Source organism: Castanea sativa, chromosome 12 (assembly GCF_040712315.1).
Source record: "Castanea sativa cultivar Marrone di Chiusa Pesio chromosome 12, ASM4071231v1".
Lineage (NCBI taxonomy): Eukaryota > Viridiplantae > Streptophyta > Magnoliopsida > Fagales > Fagaceae > Castanea > Castanea sativa.
In genome coordinates, this window is record NC_134024.1 from 15,632,333 (window position 1) to 15,648,894 (window position 16,562).

The following is a 16,562-nucleotide window of genomic DNA, read 5'->3' on the forward strand; positions in this document are numbered from 1 at the left end:
TATTAATAGCAGTTTATGTATGGATGGTTGGGATTTCAATTTAAAATTATTATTATTATTTTTTTGAAAATCGGATGGTTGGGATTGAATTTGAAAGGAAGTGGCAATGCTCTTCAAATCATGATTGGCAATTGGTACAATTCTTGAGCTATGAAGGATTGGAGTTTTTTTTTTTTTTTGTTGAGAATGATGAAGGATTGGAGTTGATAGAACCTTTCAGTGCCTTTTTGAATGTGCAATAACAATTAAAGTGGGTTCAATTCAGATCTTCTAGAGGGGAAATAATGGTGTCCCTCATAAACAGAGAAGAAAAAATTGAAGAAAGTTTGAGGACCCCCACATATCTACGATAACAATTGGGCACGCAAAAACATCTACCTATAAGTTTTTCAAAGCCACATTTCTGATAGAGATAGTTCACTGTTTTAAAACCTTAGGAGGATGAGCTCAAAATAAAGAGTAAAATAAATAAATAATATTTCAAATGATTTAGGGGTGTTTAGTAATGTTGTTCTAATAATGTTGTTTATATTTTTTAAAAATATGTGTGGGTAAAATAGTGTGTAGAAATACGTGTAATGTTATTTAAAAACTAAAAATTATTGTTCAAAATCACGTACCAAACGGCCCCTTATTATTTTTTTGAAGTTTCAACTATCGAGTGCCATAGGACCAGGCTTAAGTAAAATTTATTGTTCTTTGACTAAATAGTTTTTTTCATATTTTTGAAGGGAAATTAAACAAAAGCTCATTATTGTTATTATTATTATTTCTTCTTTTTTTTTAGAAGACAAAAGTTTATTTATTTATTTTTTTGATAGGACAAAGTTTATTATTTAATTAGACTGATTAAGGGAGCTTGACAGTGGATTAGACTTAGATACTTTTTCCTTGATAGTTGGTGTAAAAATTTGACTTTCTTTGAAAATAATGTGATTTGACACAAGAAAAAAAATATTTAATGCTTGTTTTTTTGGGGGGCTAAGTTTAGATGAAAGATATTGGACCATTGACATAAATCTAACAAAAGGAAGGAGGACGCGGCCAAGCCATATGGTCGTTGGCATTATTATAGCTATAGGATATGGCAAAATGTCTTGTCTCATTCTACCACGTATGAATTTTTTCCACCCTCAAGAGAAGATGAATAATTAAGTTTGGCGGATCTTGAGTGTATGTATATATGGGTGTGTGTATATATATATATATATCATATTTTAAATTATTTTTTTATATAAATATTCGATTACCATCTCTAAATATATGAGGTACATTTTAGATTATTACATTCGACAACTTTCGAAAGAGTTACAAATATGAAATGGGATCCTCTCCATTCGAAGTAAATGAAAAAAGTTTTATTTCATGGTTTAGATTTCATTTACTAGATTTGACAATTTACAAACTACAAAGTGACATATTATATCACTAATCTAAAAATATATCTAATGTTATATAATTTAAATTTTAAATTATTAATGTATCCATTTTAAAGGAAGATAATTCTTTTCCTACATATATTACCATCCGTTTCGTTTCCACTAAGTATATATGTGAAATAGTGAAAGAAGTTACACATGAAAATCTTGAATAACTTTCCATGAACACAAATTAATATAAAAATAAAATAAATAAAGATAAAAACTTGAATTTTGTTTTTCTTTTAAATGTTGGGGTTGTCCGTTCGGCACCCATCTCCAACACACACCCAAAAAAAACTATTTAAGGCCCTAGTTGATAGAGCATTTTAAATACATATTTTCAGTTTTTAAACAACATTACACGTATTTTCACACACTTTTTCAAAAAAATATAAACAACATTATTCAAACTCCTCTACTAAATGGACCCTAGAATTTTTTAGAAAAAAACACACATACACATAAGAAGAAGAAATGCATGGTAGGTTTTTCTAGCTTTGGCAAGCATCAAGGCACCGCTTCATTAAATAGAAAATCAATTATTTTAAAGAAAGTTGATTTACATTCCAAAAAAAAAAAAAATCAAAATGCAATTCTTCTGAGACCATAAAATTTGTCACAATTATTTGCCTCAACTTGATAATATGTATGATTGCTATTTATGAAACATCACTTTTTATTTATCACTCACAGTTACAGTCACACAAATCAAGATTATGACAAAAATTATTACACAAAATTTGTGTTAAAAATTACAAAAATTATTATACAAAAGTTGTGTCCACTTTGTTTTCAAAGAATGTGCCAAAGGCCAAGTATTTCTCTTCCATCCAGTTGTAATTAAATCTACAACATACTGGTCGATTGCGGCAAATGCCTTTTATCATTTTCTGATTACAGATTTGACACTTCTTTTTATCCTTACTTGATGAGAGAAATCTCCTTGGATGAGGCACGCCAAATGGTGGCTGTTGTATGGAAATCAAGTTTATTTAGAACTTTGGAGAAATTTCAATAGCGAGTGCTATGGTTACATCCTTGATATCGAGGGGCATAGGCTATTGTTGTTCACATAGAGGATTGGAGTAGCACTTACTGCGACAAAATCATATGCTCCTTTTCTTCTTCTTTTTATAGAAGAAAAAAAAGTAAGAGGGACACTAAAGTGACTTTCCTATTTGAACGTTACCATAATAACATACTAACATCCAAGGACGGTGCCACGTAGAGAGTTGGCCCCCCAAAAATTTTTAAAAACACTCCAACAATAGGTAAAAATAGAACCCATTCAATTTTTTAAAGAGCTGACCCCTCCAAGAACAAAGCATTTGCCTCCCCACCTCCAACACGTGAATGTTTGCCTCTTTGTAGCTCCACTTTACATCAGCCCTCCAAACACAAATTTTTGACTTCTACCCTGTTAACATTCTACCGAGTCCAAATTTACAAGAGACAAAAATGGTGATCTATAATTATTATCCTAGTCCAACAAGGATGCTAGTGGGCATTGAATCGAGGATATCAGAATCATATACTCATTTTTCGAACTCTTTAATTTATTAGTTTTCAAGTAATAAATCAAAAGCCTTTTTGGAAATCTTACAAATTCTTAAAGCCTTTCTTTACTAGGTCAAACAATCACTCTCATTTTTAGCAATTTTGTAACAATACGTTAATACCTTGAGAACTTCTAATGTCAAATAATCTACATCGAACATCTTTCTTTGACATTTGACACACTATTATAAAAAGCATACATGCAACTGCTGCAAGTAACAAGAGCTTTCACTTGGAAAATTCCGACAATGTTGTACTCATTTGTCATGTTCCTCACAATTTTTGAATCAAAGAGGAGGGAGAGAGAGATTCTAGCACTCCATCCAAGTGAAGTCAAATATTAGGTTTGTGTCAAAACAAAAAGGCTTTTGTTTTTACGTAAGTGTTGTGCCCACAATTTCCAAACACTTTAGGTACACATCTTTATCTTCACTTTTGACATGAATTAAAATTATATAACCTCTTAACATGTCATGTTTAGCAACACAACAGTGTCTCGTGCCCTTCACATGCATATATAGCTCAACAAAGTTTTCCTCCACGAGTTTTGGCGTGTTTCTTCGAAACACATATTTATTACATTTTTAATCTAATTCAGTTGTCATTAAATAACGTTAGTGTTAATCTATGTCTATGCAATATGACAAGTAGCTTCTAATATAATAAAAAGATTATATTGATAGTTTAATACAATCACTTCCGTGATCCGATCGGATTTATATGTACAGAGTTCCATTTGCTTACTATCAAATTTGAATTTATGGGATTATATTTCCAAGTAAATTTACATGCTAAATTAAGCTTCATATTGCTTACTGCAGGATGCACAGATATAAATGTGCAGGTATGACACAGTAACATAAACAAATTTTACAAAATTATAACATGAAACGACATATATGACACAAAAATGAAACTTTATAGAGAGAAAAAGTGCAATATATTTTGAGAAAGAAAACTTGAAAAGAATAGTGGAAATTTATTAATAAAAGTGGTGAAGCAGAGAGAGCATACTTTAGTGGTTGACCTCGTGCTTAGTTCAGCCATGAATGTGCTTAACAGACAAAAAAGTAGTGAGAGAAAAAAAATCAAAAAACCCAAAAACCCTTTTGTGTGGCTTCACCGACTTTTATATTTATTTTCTCTCTCATCCCTCCACTTTACCCACTGGACTAGCACCTACCTGACAATTAGTTGGGTTTCGTTGTTTGTTTCCTTGTATGTATATGTATGCTATTGCTATAGCTTGTGATCCCTGCCTCTCCACTAATATTTAAACATCAATGATATTATTATTAATAAAATGCATGATTTTGTACATTGAATATTTTAATGTGTACAAGGGGCATTAATGTATTCCACCACCCATACGGTACACGTGGCCCACACACTCAATGATCAGGTGGTGGGTCAGAGCTTGAGATGGGTCTTAACCAATCAAGCCCAAAGAAGCTTAACTTTTGTCATCGCAACATATTATTATGTATATGTGCTTAGTAAACAGTATAATGCATGTGCTAACCAAATGGGGTTGATGTGCTTATTCACTCAGGACCACATAATTTGGTGAATATTTATCTACGAAATGATGGATTTTGATATATGTCTAGTAGGTAAGATAGGTCCATCAAAATGGGTCGTTTAACTCATCAAACGGCTAAGATTGAGAGTGATTCAGATTATCGTCCTTGTGTAATGTCATTATCATATATTTTTTTTATTTTTTATTTTTTGTAATTTCACTTTTTCTCAAGGGGACAGGGATGGTTGCTCAAAAAGAAAAATAAAAGGCAAACTGAGAAGATATAAGTAAAAAGCAGAGGCTATCATTCATTGGCAATGGTCACCCAAGGTACTATTCCCACCGTAAGCACTATGGATAAGCTAAGCTCTATAATAAGTTCTGAAACTCCAATGTTCTTTTTATGGCTTCTGTTCAATCCCACACCCTTCTTATCCTTAACTGTCCTTCTCTTTGCAAGTAAACCGACCCAATTTGACCCTTATGACAGATAGATAGAAGAGATGCCCCCAATTGCCATTAGACCAGTGGCAACAAGAAGAAGGAAAAAAAAAAAACATATTGGGTTTGGTCCACTTGGGTACAGAGCTACGAATGGATCATCGACAGGAAAGAAAGCCGAAGCTTTGCTTCCCATCACTTATTCAATTGCACAGTCAGATCCCACTTTCATGATAAGCTTGCTTTTTACAACCCTGCCAGAGAGAATAACAACAAAGAAGGCAGATAGATTTCCATCTTAATTATGAGAGAGAGCGAGAGAGTCCATTGTGGACTTGGCTGCTTTATAACGCAAACGCAGGGGTTGTGACAAATCATCAAACTTATAGGACCCACCTCCCAACCTATTGAAGAAGTCAGAAACCAACTCAAATACTCAAAATTCAACCAAGTTAAACCCCCAAACAAAGAGTTAGACTGACACTGGTGTGAGCTTTGGCATTCCAGTTTGAATTTTTTTAAAAAAATTTGAAGTCTCCTCCAAGGATTTGAGAGAAGATCAGGACCATGATCCAATGCCCAAAGTGAATTTGGGATTCTCTGATGATATGTGAAATGGAATCACACATATGGTTGAGAAGATGAAAAGGGGGTCCTGCAACGTGTACTTGTGCAACACTTCCCATACATCATTAATGGGCCTCACAGTCAATTTGATCATTCCACATCCAGAAAAAAGAGGCAAAGACACAGTCCCACTAAGTAAATATATGGCATATGGTCCATGCATATTTTGGCATTTATTACTCATCTCACATTTGCTAACAATAACAATAATAAATTCAACAGTCAGGTGCTACAACACATCTGAAAAGAACAAACACTTAGAAAGAGAGAGAAAGAGATGCATCAACCTGGGCATTTAGTTCTCAGCAGCTACAGCTTAAACTAACTACCATTTGAATCAAAATAAACAGACTTAAGTTTTTTTTTTTTTTTTCCGAGTGAACGCTAGCTCCTGCTTCTCTACTGGTGGCATGGAAGAGAACTTCGAAAATTCACCATTCTGAACCTCCAATTCTTCAAGACCGAATCTCCATCTCTTCATTGAAGGATAAATAATCTGATCCAGGTTAAACTCATAATTTAAATTCTCAATGCAGCTTTGACAATCGCTCCCCCCTTCTCTTCTGGCAACCTTTGTTTATGATAAAAAACGAATATGAAAGCAAAAGAAACATAAAATTTAGAAGCGTACCAATAGAACGATATTGGACAATCCAATACCTTGCTTCTGCTTTGAATGCTCTTGCATCTGCTCAAGCCAGGAACAGGACTTGTTCAATCCTTATTTGTTTGACATACAGGGATTACAGGGACCTTCAAGCGGGTCATGTAAAAGTCACCCGCCATCTTCAATTTTCCCATAAAAATGTTTTCAACTTGCTCGGTAGCCACCAAACAGCCAATTGACTTCTTTTAATGCAAGATGGTTACAAAGTGTGGGGCATCATCCCTTGGCCCTTCGAGAGACCGATACATGTATAATATGTCAAAAGCATCATCAATGTGCTCCTCACATTCTCCCCTGTTCACTTCTGCTTCATCCTTGATCACTTCCACCACCAGACGGGGCAATGCTCGAGCAATCTCCCGACAACCTTGGGGAGATAAACTACATGAAGACATCCAGAGGAACCTCATATTGTAGTAGTGATGCAAACCAGAACGCAAAGCTTCATCCCCAAATGGGCTATCCCTGATCTCAAGCTTTTGCAGTCTAGGACAGCCCTCAAGCACATATTTAAGCCCCCTGTCACTATTTCCAGCAAAAGCTACTGACAATGTTCGAACCAATTTCCCATATCTTCCAATATAACTGAAAGCTTGATCGGTCAGTAAACCAGACACAGCGAGACGAGTGAGCTTCTTACAGTTCTTAACAATGGCTCCAAAACCTTCATCCATTGGTTGACCAGTCAAATGGTCAGGACGGTGTCTCCCCATTATACAGAGACGGAACACTTCAAGATCAGGGCAGTTGTTTGACATGGCTATCACAGCTGCATTTGTCATGTGCTGACAGAAGTACAAAATCGATTGTAGTTTCCTACAACCCTCAGAAATCGCTTGGAGTCCCACTTCAGAAACAGGGCCCTCACTATCCTCCCGTGCATCAATAGGAAAAACCCGAAGCTCGCGCAAGTCCTTGCAAGTTGCAGCTGCAGCTTGAAGCCCTTCATCACAAATTGTATCAAGCACCTGCATTACAAAACCAAAAGTAAGCTTTCAAAATCCATAACTTGATCACAATTTCGCCACACAAAAATCCAACAAGCAAAAACTCACCCAAAAAGTCTGCAGTTTGTGGCAGTGAAAAATGACTGTCTTGAGTTGCTCGGCATTAATATTCGCATAGCTCAAATTGAGGGAAGTCAGATTAGCACAAACAGCATAGATAGCCGACAAGTAATCCGTCGCAATTTCCCTAAAACCCGATAAACAAACCAATGACTTGCACGCAGCAAAAGCAGACTCATAATCAGGCTCCTGGTCACCGTGAGCTACACCCTCAGCCAGACTGAACGACCCGGTTCCAAGATGAGTAAGTTGTGGAGCTCGTACCATCAATCGATATAGCTGCCCAATCGAAACAAAGCGGTTCAACCTCAGCTTCTTCAAAGATGGAGACCTAACCACCAACCTCTCCAATGCCTCAAAATTTATTGGGCTCTCAACACAATCAAATATCAAAGATTCCAAACAGGTTATTCCACTCTCCGGAAACTCCCCTATCCAATCCATATCAGAGTCCGCAACCTCGGATTCAATCAGATCAAGCACTCTCAGTTGTCTGAAATTCCACAAATTTAAAATAAAATAAATTTAAAAAAAAAAAAAAAAAAAAACCATCAACATAGATTAGTACCAACTATAGCTTTATTACCACTCTAAAGCTTTATTCACACACCTAAAATTCTATAATTATATAGTACTATTCTCAACATTTACAACTTAGGGTTCGATTACTAAAATTAATAAACAAGTATACCTAAATTTGACAAACAACGATAATAACAGATCTGCATTCAAATTGATAACACAAATAGAAACCCTAATAAGAAATTAAAAAAATATAGAGTCAGATAGATCTAGTACTATTCTAGTACCTGCACTTCTTGGCTATTACAGCGAGGCCACGTGTACCAAAACCGTCGCAACAAACAAGGACGAGTTCTTTGAAGTAAGGGAAATACTCTGCGAGATGTTTCAGATCTTCGTCGGTGACCGACATGCGTTTCAGGTAGACTTTTTCGAGCCAAGGATAGGCGGAGCCCAAGGCGGCGACCCACGGCTTGAAGTGCGCCCCCCATTCCGGCGGCATGAGGTTGAAGTCGGCGAACCTCGGCCTGCCCTTGATGGCCACGGCCCGGACCCGGGAGAACCGGGCCGTGGCCCGTTTGGGCGAGACGGAGTAACAGTTCCCGATGAAGAGCTCGGATCGGGTCAGGGCCTCGACCCGACACCACGACTTGCAGACCAATGAGGCGGCGTTGCGGTCCCGCCGGGAGGTGAGGAACTGGAGCACGTTCTCCAGCACGTTCTCAAGCACTTGGTCCGGGTACGGAGCCTGGAACTCCATGGGATTCATACCCGTTACATGACCCGACCCGGTCACGCAGTTCCGGGTCTTGCTTGACGACTCGGCGATGTCCGCTCCCCGAAGATCCAACGGTGGAGATCGATCGTCGTCTTTGGACATTTCAGTCCTCTCCTCTCTCATGTGACACCTAATTCTCACTCTCTCTCTCTCTCTCTCTCTCTCTCTCTCTCTTTAAATCTCTTTCTCTCTCTCTATATTTCTGATCTAGGTTTTGATAAAGAAAGAGCTTTTAATTTAGATCGTGAAGCTGAGGTGTTGAAATTTTTTAGAGAGAGAGAGAGTTGAGAGATGCTTAACTAGTAGAGACTGGTACTACTACCAAAGGCGTCGCAACAGTGAGGTTATTCTTGATTCAGTTTTATATGTAAGATAATTGAGGAAAATATATAAACTAATATCGAAAGGGAAATTTTTTCTCTCTCTCTCTCCGTGTTGTAAGTTGTGGATGAAGCCCTTATTTTTTGAGCTATTTATAGCCTTGTCTAGTGAGTTTTCAATATATCTACTACATACCCACTCAACTTTGAACTTTCCCACTTTCTTTTTTGGCTTAAAAAAGGGGGTTTGAACTAGTTGTATATAGAGAAGTCAGCTGGTTCAAAAGCAAGCTTAGAGTATGTAATTAAGGTTCAATTCAGTCAAGATTTTTTTTATAGCTTTCATTGTATAAATAAATAGGAAGACTATCATTTACTATGTTAGAATAAAGAAATTAATGAGTTATATTGCCCATTTAAGTGGAAAATATTTCTAACTTATGATGGAATTAATTAATCTATATAATTAAGGGATTTGAGAAGGTTTCGTGTATTTTTTTATATAAATTTTTTTATCTGATATAGAATGTTACTTCAAAATAATTTATAGAAACTTGAACTCCAGTTCTTGTTTCCTGCACCCTATAAGTAGTTATACTTGTGGAATAACTATTACACTAAGAGTGCACGGTAGTAATTTGACTGTTGGGGAAGAGGTATTTGAATTCTGAATGTCTTGTTTGAAAACACCAAAAATAATTATAAAGTATATTTTATTTATATTTTTAAGTATTTATTTTTCTTATAAAGTTATAATGTTAAATTTATCAATTTAAGAGCAATAATGAGTAATAAAAATGAATTCATGACTATTACAGTATGTTTAAAAATTAGAATATACCCCAAGAATAAGAATATTTCTTAATTTTTAAATGCATTGTTATTATTAGAGCATGAATGCTTATTTTGTTTTGTAAAAAGGTATTTGATTCTTCTTGTTCTCATTTCCTAGTCTTGTTCCACAAATTTTTCTTTAAAAAACACTGCTGAGACATATATGTAAATATATCTTAAATGCGTCACATGTCCAACACATATACGGCACCCCAAAAAAATATATTTGCTTCATAGTTTACAATACAACTAAAACTTCATATACTAAGGGCTCTAAATTATATGAAATAGTTCTTTTTTGTTATTTTAGTCTGACATTTGAAGGCCGGCCATATATTATTTTGAAAAAGGAATCTGAATTGAGGGGTTCTTTATTTCTTTTATTTTTCTTTTGCGGTCAATGGGTGAAAATGTCAATTAGCGAAAAACAAGTGGATATTTTCACAAATATGCTAAAAACAAAAAAGGGGCATTTTACAAAGATCCCTTCTTGATTTTATGCATAAATGGAGCTTTATCTCTACGCATTTTCTGACGGAAGTGGGAGACACGATCCAATGAGAAAGTAGTAAACTGTTGTTTGACATTGGACAAAGGGTGACCGAGGTCTGTATATAGTACTGTCTTATAAAAACGTCACATTCACGCGCTGTATAAATTGTGGGAGAACAACTTTACTATATATTTTACTGCTACGTGCAGCCCCTCTCTTCTGAAATCTGAATCACTTCTTGTTGTGTAGCGGAGGAAGAAAAATGACATAAAGATAAGATAAAGAATATAGAGAAAAGGAAAAGAAAAGAGAGTGGATGTAATTGAACTGACCAATAATGAGACCTTTTGTTCATCTCACTTGGATCTAATCTTTACAGTTTCCTTTCTTTCTTTTTTTTCTCTTTTTATTCCTAGTGGTTATTTTCTGAACAATACGTCTCAACGAGAGGATGACCCTTTTGGTCTTCTTTTTTTTTTTTTTTTGAACAATACATCTCAACAAGTAGGTTTTGATGTAATAAAGATACCAATCGTTGTTTCAAAAATCCTTGGGTAAGGTGCAAACAAGGTCGCTCTTATGATATGATTCATTCACGCATTATCAATAATATTATTGGTGCAAAAGGGTTATTAATATGTTGTTTCCTTGATACAACAAGCCAAACCATCAATTATAAACCTTACAAATCAACTCAACTTAGTCAAAGCTTTATAGAATGTAACACCTCTTGTACCTAAAAAAAAAAAAATTTATTTATTTATTTTTATTCTTTGTTAGAAGTAAAAGAGAAGGTGACTATGGATAGAAGTTTTGGAAGAACCTTACTTTTGAGTGGAGAGAACTTAGAAGAATTCTTATGCGTATACTATTTGAAAGTGTAGGAAAGAAGCCTAAGAGCATTCCCATCAAAGTTTTTTAAAATTTTAGCATTTAGCATCTCAAAAAGTTACTTTATCAATTTTAACAACTCATTTTACAATATACCCAACATCAAATGTTGTTGTTTTTTTTTTTTTTTTTTTAAGTTTAGCATGTTTGTTGTAGCTTGTTTTTTGGTACTTTTCACAAACTTGATGTTAAAATTTAACATTTAGCATTCTTAATGAGAAAGCTCTAAGACCCTAAAGTCACATATTAAATGAACATGTAATAATTTATTAAATTCTACCCATTAACTACTTATTGAAATTGCTAAAACTAAATGCGTGTGGATTGAATTATGAATAAAACTATAGAAGATGTTGTCTTTATATAGGTAGACATTTAAGTGAAGTACGGGTAAATTAATAGGGGTATAGTACAAGTAGAGTGCAGTGGGCTTGGGCCATTATGGATTTGTATTTTAAGAGCATCCTTTAAACTCAAGTCGGGTTGTGTGAGATCAACTTGAGTTTGGAGGCAATATCACATAAGCGGCTTGGAGGAGGAGTAATTTTGGTGAATATATCAGTTAACTGATCTTATGGGAGACATAATATAATTGCAATGTACCTTAAGTAGATGACAAAGAACGAAATGACAATCAATTTCTATATATTTGGTAGGTTCATGAAACACGTCATTATAAGGCAATTCGAATGACACTTGGATTGTCATAATAAACTAGTATTATGAAAATTGTCTATAGATCCTCAATTGGGGGATAAAGGAAGGGGGCTCGTAGGAGATGTAACCAATTGTCTTTATATGGGTGGACTAAGAGAGTGGACACTCAAGAAAGATATCCGGAAGATGATCAACTTGGTAAGGGAAACATGGTTGATAAAGTGGGATTAGGAGTCGAACATCTTTTATTCCTATTTCCTAGCATATGACTGGCAAGAGATCCAAAGTCGTTTAAAAATGTGATCATAACATATTTATCCTTTTTGCACAATGCCATAACTTATAAAAAAATTAAAAATATTACAATTGTAAGTGTGGTTGAAGTTTGGTGCATTTATGTGGTTGAAGGTGAACAAAGCAAGCACAATAAAAAATAAAAAAAAACCATGAATGACTCTAGTTAAAAGGGTTTGCCAAACAACTGATCAAGAGGTGTTTAGTCACACAACAAGAGTGATGGGAACCTATTTATGGTGTGTTTCTAGTGTAGTTGGCTTCATTGTTCTTTGATATTGCTATTAGAATGGTTTGTTGCTTGAATATATGCACATATTGACCTAGATCTTGATAAAATAGAATGACGGTGGCAGTCTTTCACCCGTGATTGCACCATTTAAAGCAGTAGAATTCCTGAAAGACGTAGGAATTTTTATTTTTTTTTTTTTTAGTGCTTTGATATTATGAAGGGTCCACAACCACAAGTAATTTTAGAGCAATCGTTAATATATTATTTAAAAAAAATTGTCACCACTTTCATTTGAAATATAAAAAAATGTAAAACAATTAATTTACTTTTTCTTTTCCCGTACAAATTTTCTAAGAATATTTCCTAAATTATTGCATTTATCCCTTAACTTTTCCCTATTAAGAAAAGACTAAATGTTCAATGGATTGAGTTATGTGCAAAACTGTACAAATGATAGATTGGGACTTTTATTGTATACTTTAGGAATATATTACCTCTTTCTCTCTCTCACAGGGGAGAGTACAAAATAATTTCCGCCTAATGTATAAGTAAATAAAGGTGGGCCACACGTAAAATAGAATGGGTTTGGGTCCTTGGGCTTGTCTTGTAATAAATCCTACAATAAATACTTTAGTTGTTGTGTGTGCCTAATCAGGCTTTAATCAAGATGGGTCGATATTTGGGTCGCAACTTATTTGTATTGTGGGCTTAAATGTTTCCTATTATGGGTAGTCATTTGCCAGGCGACCCAATAACACCCCATCGTTTTTGTGAACTCTCATTTTTCTCTTCAGGTTGCTCTCTCCCCCACTGATACTATCACTCTCTTCCTTTCTATTTTCTCTCTCCACTTGCCAACCCCCACCTCTCATTCTATTCTCCTATTTTATAGCCTCAGGTGTGGAGGGATTATGATTGCTTCCAGACCTCACTTATGTGGGTGGGGTTTGGTATCATCGTTTTTGGTAAGAAGATGCTCTGTTAGGAACAGTGGTAGTGGCATTGGAACTGGTTCCAGCCTCCAAAAGATTGCTCAGCAATGATATTCTCCAAGGCAATACTGGGCAGCCGAGAACATAGGATGTTCTCGGCACGCGCATTTCTTGATCAACACACAATTGATCGGCGCAAGCTTTTACTGATATTCAAGAGGAGAGGGACCTATTTTCGTATTTGGGCTCATATTGGGCCTGAAAGAGAGCTCGAATTAAGACCTAAGGCCCAACGGGCATGTGATCATGCATCGTGCCTTAAGACCAGGGCCTAGAGCTCAATGGGCGTGAGCTCACACCACGTACAGTTGTATTTTTGTTTATGCTTTATGGTATCATGTAACAAAATTTATTTTTCAAGCCAAACAATAATAATAATATTATTATTATTACCTATACTACTATTTAAGGGGCTTCCTCTATTTAGATTCTTCATTTTTTAGTTCAAAAATGCCCCTACACCTCTATGTTTAAGTAGAAACAAAATTAAAGGACAATCCGGTAAAAATATAACTCTAACTCTCACTAAGACATTGCCCAAAATACCCTCATCATACCCCCTACAAGTTTTCAACTAATAGGGATAAATATGTAAATTAAAAATCCTACACTTTAAGACCTACAAACTTACGTACACTGTCGGTTTCTATCTCACTTTCTATCTCTCATTCTTCTTCAGATTAAAGGCATTTAATTTAGCTCTACATCCTCATTTATTTTTCTTCAGATTGAAAACATTTATTGTCAGAGACTCCAACAACTTTTTAGGTTCTATCTTTTCACGGTGGCTTATTATCGTAGTTGACTTTGAGATTTTAAATAGGAGGGTTTGTGCTTGAACTGGCTGCTTGAAAAAGAATATTGGTAAACTCCTTTTTTGAGTTTTTTTTTTTGGTTGGAATTTACGGTATTTTATTAAGGGAACTAAGCTACTTGGATGAGAATTAAGATTGATTGGTTTTGAGTTTATGTGTGTAGGTATTGGATAAGATTCGATTCAACAAGACTCTCTCTATTTATGTGTGTAGGTACTTAAATATTATTCTTCTCTATTTTAGTCCAATAACTTAATATTTAATATAATTTTAGATTGCTAACACTTTTTATGGTTTTTGGGTTATAGATTTGGCAGGGTGGAGCAAATGTGTTCATGATTGGTCAATTTGGCGTTGGGTTTTAAGGGAATTAAGCCGCTTGAAGTGGTAATTTACGCTACTTTTTTCCTAATGTAATTTACGCTACTTTTTTTTAGAGGGTATTATGTAAACAAGTTTTTCCATTTAATTTACGATATTTTTTTAAATGTAATTTATGCCACTTTTTTTTAGAGGGTATTATTATATATTTGATGTATCATGTTAATAATTACCCAATTTAAACCTCACATGAAGTGGTTGTTATCTAAGAAATTGTTCTAAACAAATTTCTTTTGTAACATAAATTATATTTATCATTTGTATAATACTATGTGAAATTCAATTTAAAATTTTTTTTACATAATTATTAATTTACTACTCCATAAAAAATGTTACGTATATTTTCTTAGTTTTAAGGGTAATTAATATCTTTGAAATTTAAACTCTTTTTTACTTTTGTTATGGATGTGTAGTAAGTGGCTAACCATTATTGATCATTTTACCGCAAAATAAATATATTTGAAGTTTAAACTCTTTTTCACTTTTGTTATGGATGTGTAGTAAGTGACTAACTTTTAAGATTAAAACAGTACATGTAGTTTTTAAACTTTGAATTTGAAAAAAAAAAGGTGGACGGGTAGTTTTTAAACATGGGATAGAAAGTGGGATTTTTAAAAAATAGTACATGGATAGAACATGAGATTTATTTAAACGTGTAGTTTTTTTTTTTTTTTGATAAACTTTTAAACAGGAAACATAGGTATTAATTATTAAAACTAGCTTCTGAGTATAGAGACTCTTCTATTTTTTGGGTAAGGTTACTTTAGAGTATTTATTATAATTTGAGATTATTACATTTTTAATAAATAAAAAAAAACTAGGGATGTGATGAAAAATTATTTCACCGCACATAATACTCATCACATCCCTAATTTTTTTTTTTTGTGATTGAAAAATATAGTAGTCCCAAATTATAATAGATGCTCTAAATTAACTCTTACTTAAAAAATAGAACGCTTGTGCTCCAAGGCTAGTTATTATTATTATTCTATACTGCAACAATAACATTGTGCAAAAGATAAATGATTTTCTTGAAATTTTGTGTATAATTCGAATTCAATGTGAAACATGGCCCGCCCATCAATTCAAAACTTGTGATTGGTCACAATCTCCAAGTTATAAACTTATAATAGATTGAGATACACAATTGCTTCAATATTAAACTGATGATAAGAATCTATTTAGTAGCTGTTAGGAAATCTATAAGAAAGAATGATTACGTAATACAAAGGATTCTATTTCTATCACCCAAGGCCATGACCAGACCAGAGTGAGAGTGTGAACTGCCCCATGAGATGTAGGCATGTAGCAAAGATACCTTATCAATTTTCAACCTTTTTTGGCTTCTAGCCAACTATTAGGAACGCGTTGAAAAAGGAAAATAGACAAGAAAAAGATCAAAGAATCAAAATGTTTTGTTTTTGGTGCTGGTTTTAGCATCTACAAAATAGGGCTAGGGGGGCTCCAAGCTATGGATTCCATTAATACAAGCTCTAGCGCACTTGGCGACCGATGTTTCCGACTTTTATGTTCAATGCAAACTGCAAAGCCAATTTGCTGAGTTGCCAACTACTAGGAGGATTTGGATCTGAATGTGTCTATTAGAAATGTTATAATAAGGGGCAGAGGTAAGTAATAGGTTGGCACCCCAAAATTTTGAATTTTTTTTTAATATATATAATTATTTTTATATTTTTAAAATTTAGTATACAAAAATAAGAGTTGACCCCATATAATTGAATTAGTCTAATGACATTTTTAAAAAAAATAATTGGTTTAATAGTTATAGAGATATAACTTTATTTTTCTCATTTCTATTTTTTATTGTAAAATATGCTCTTATATCTGTGAAATATTTAATAAAATTTGGCACCAAACATGTTTGAATCTATCTCTTTTAACTCATTATATGGCGATTAACAAGTTACTGACTCATTGAAAAAATCACTAAAACAATACATGAAATGTCTCTTTAGTAGCCACATAATGGGTTAGGGTAAGATAACTTCAAATATGTTGTTCGTGGCTAAACTTATTCCTCCAAGTTTTGG

At 34.2% G+C, this 16,562-nt stretch overlaps 1 protein-coding gene across 2 annotated transcripts; it reads right to left on the bottom strand.

The window, feature by feature from the left end:
- Nucleotides 1-5,700: 5,700 nt before the first annotated feature.
- On the bottom strand, nucleotides 5,701-9,048 carry LOC142619253 (transport inhibitor response 1-like protein). 2 transcript variants are annotated; one of them, XR_012841471.1, is made up of 4 exons: nucleotides 8,112-9,048; nucleotides 7,291-7,795; nucleotides 6,200-7,203; nucleotides 5,701-6,064 (listed from the first exon to the last, which is right to left on the bottom strand). XR_012841471.1 is itself a non-coding variant. In XM_075792316.1 (3 exons), exons 1-3 carry the CDS (start codon nucleotides 8,723-8,725, stop codon nucleotides 6,421-6,423), a joined length of 1,902 nt encoding a protein of 633 aa, XP_075648431.1. In that variant the 5' UTR covers nucleotides 8,726-9,048; the 3' UTR covers nucleotides 5,701-6,420. The 2 variants fall into 2 exon arrangements, 1 of the variants encoding a protein (XP_075648431.1); XM_075792316.1 differs by having other exon boundaries at nucleotides 5,701-7,203.
- Nucleotides 9,049-16,562: the final 7,514 nt, after the last annotated feature.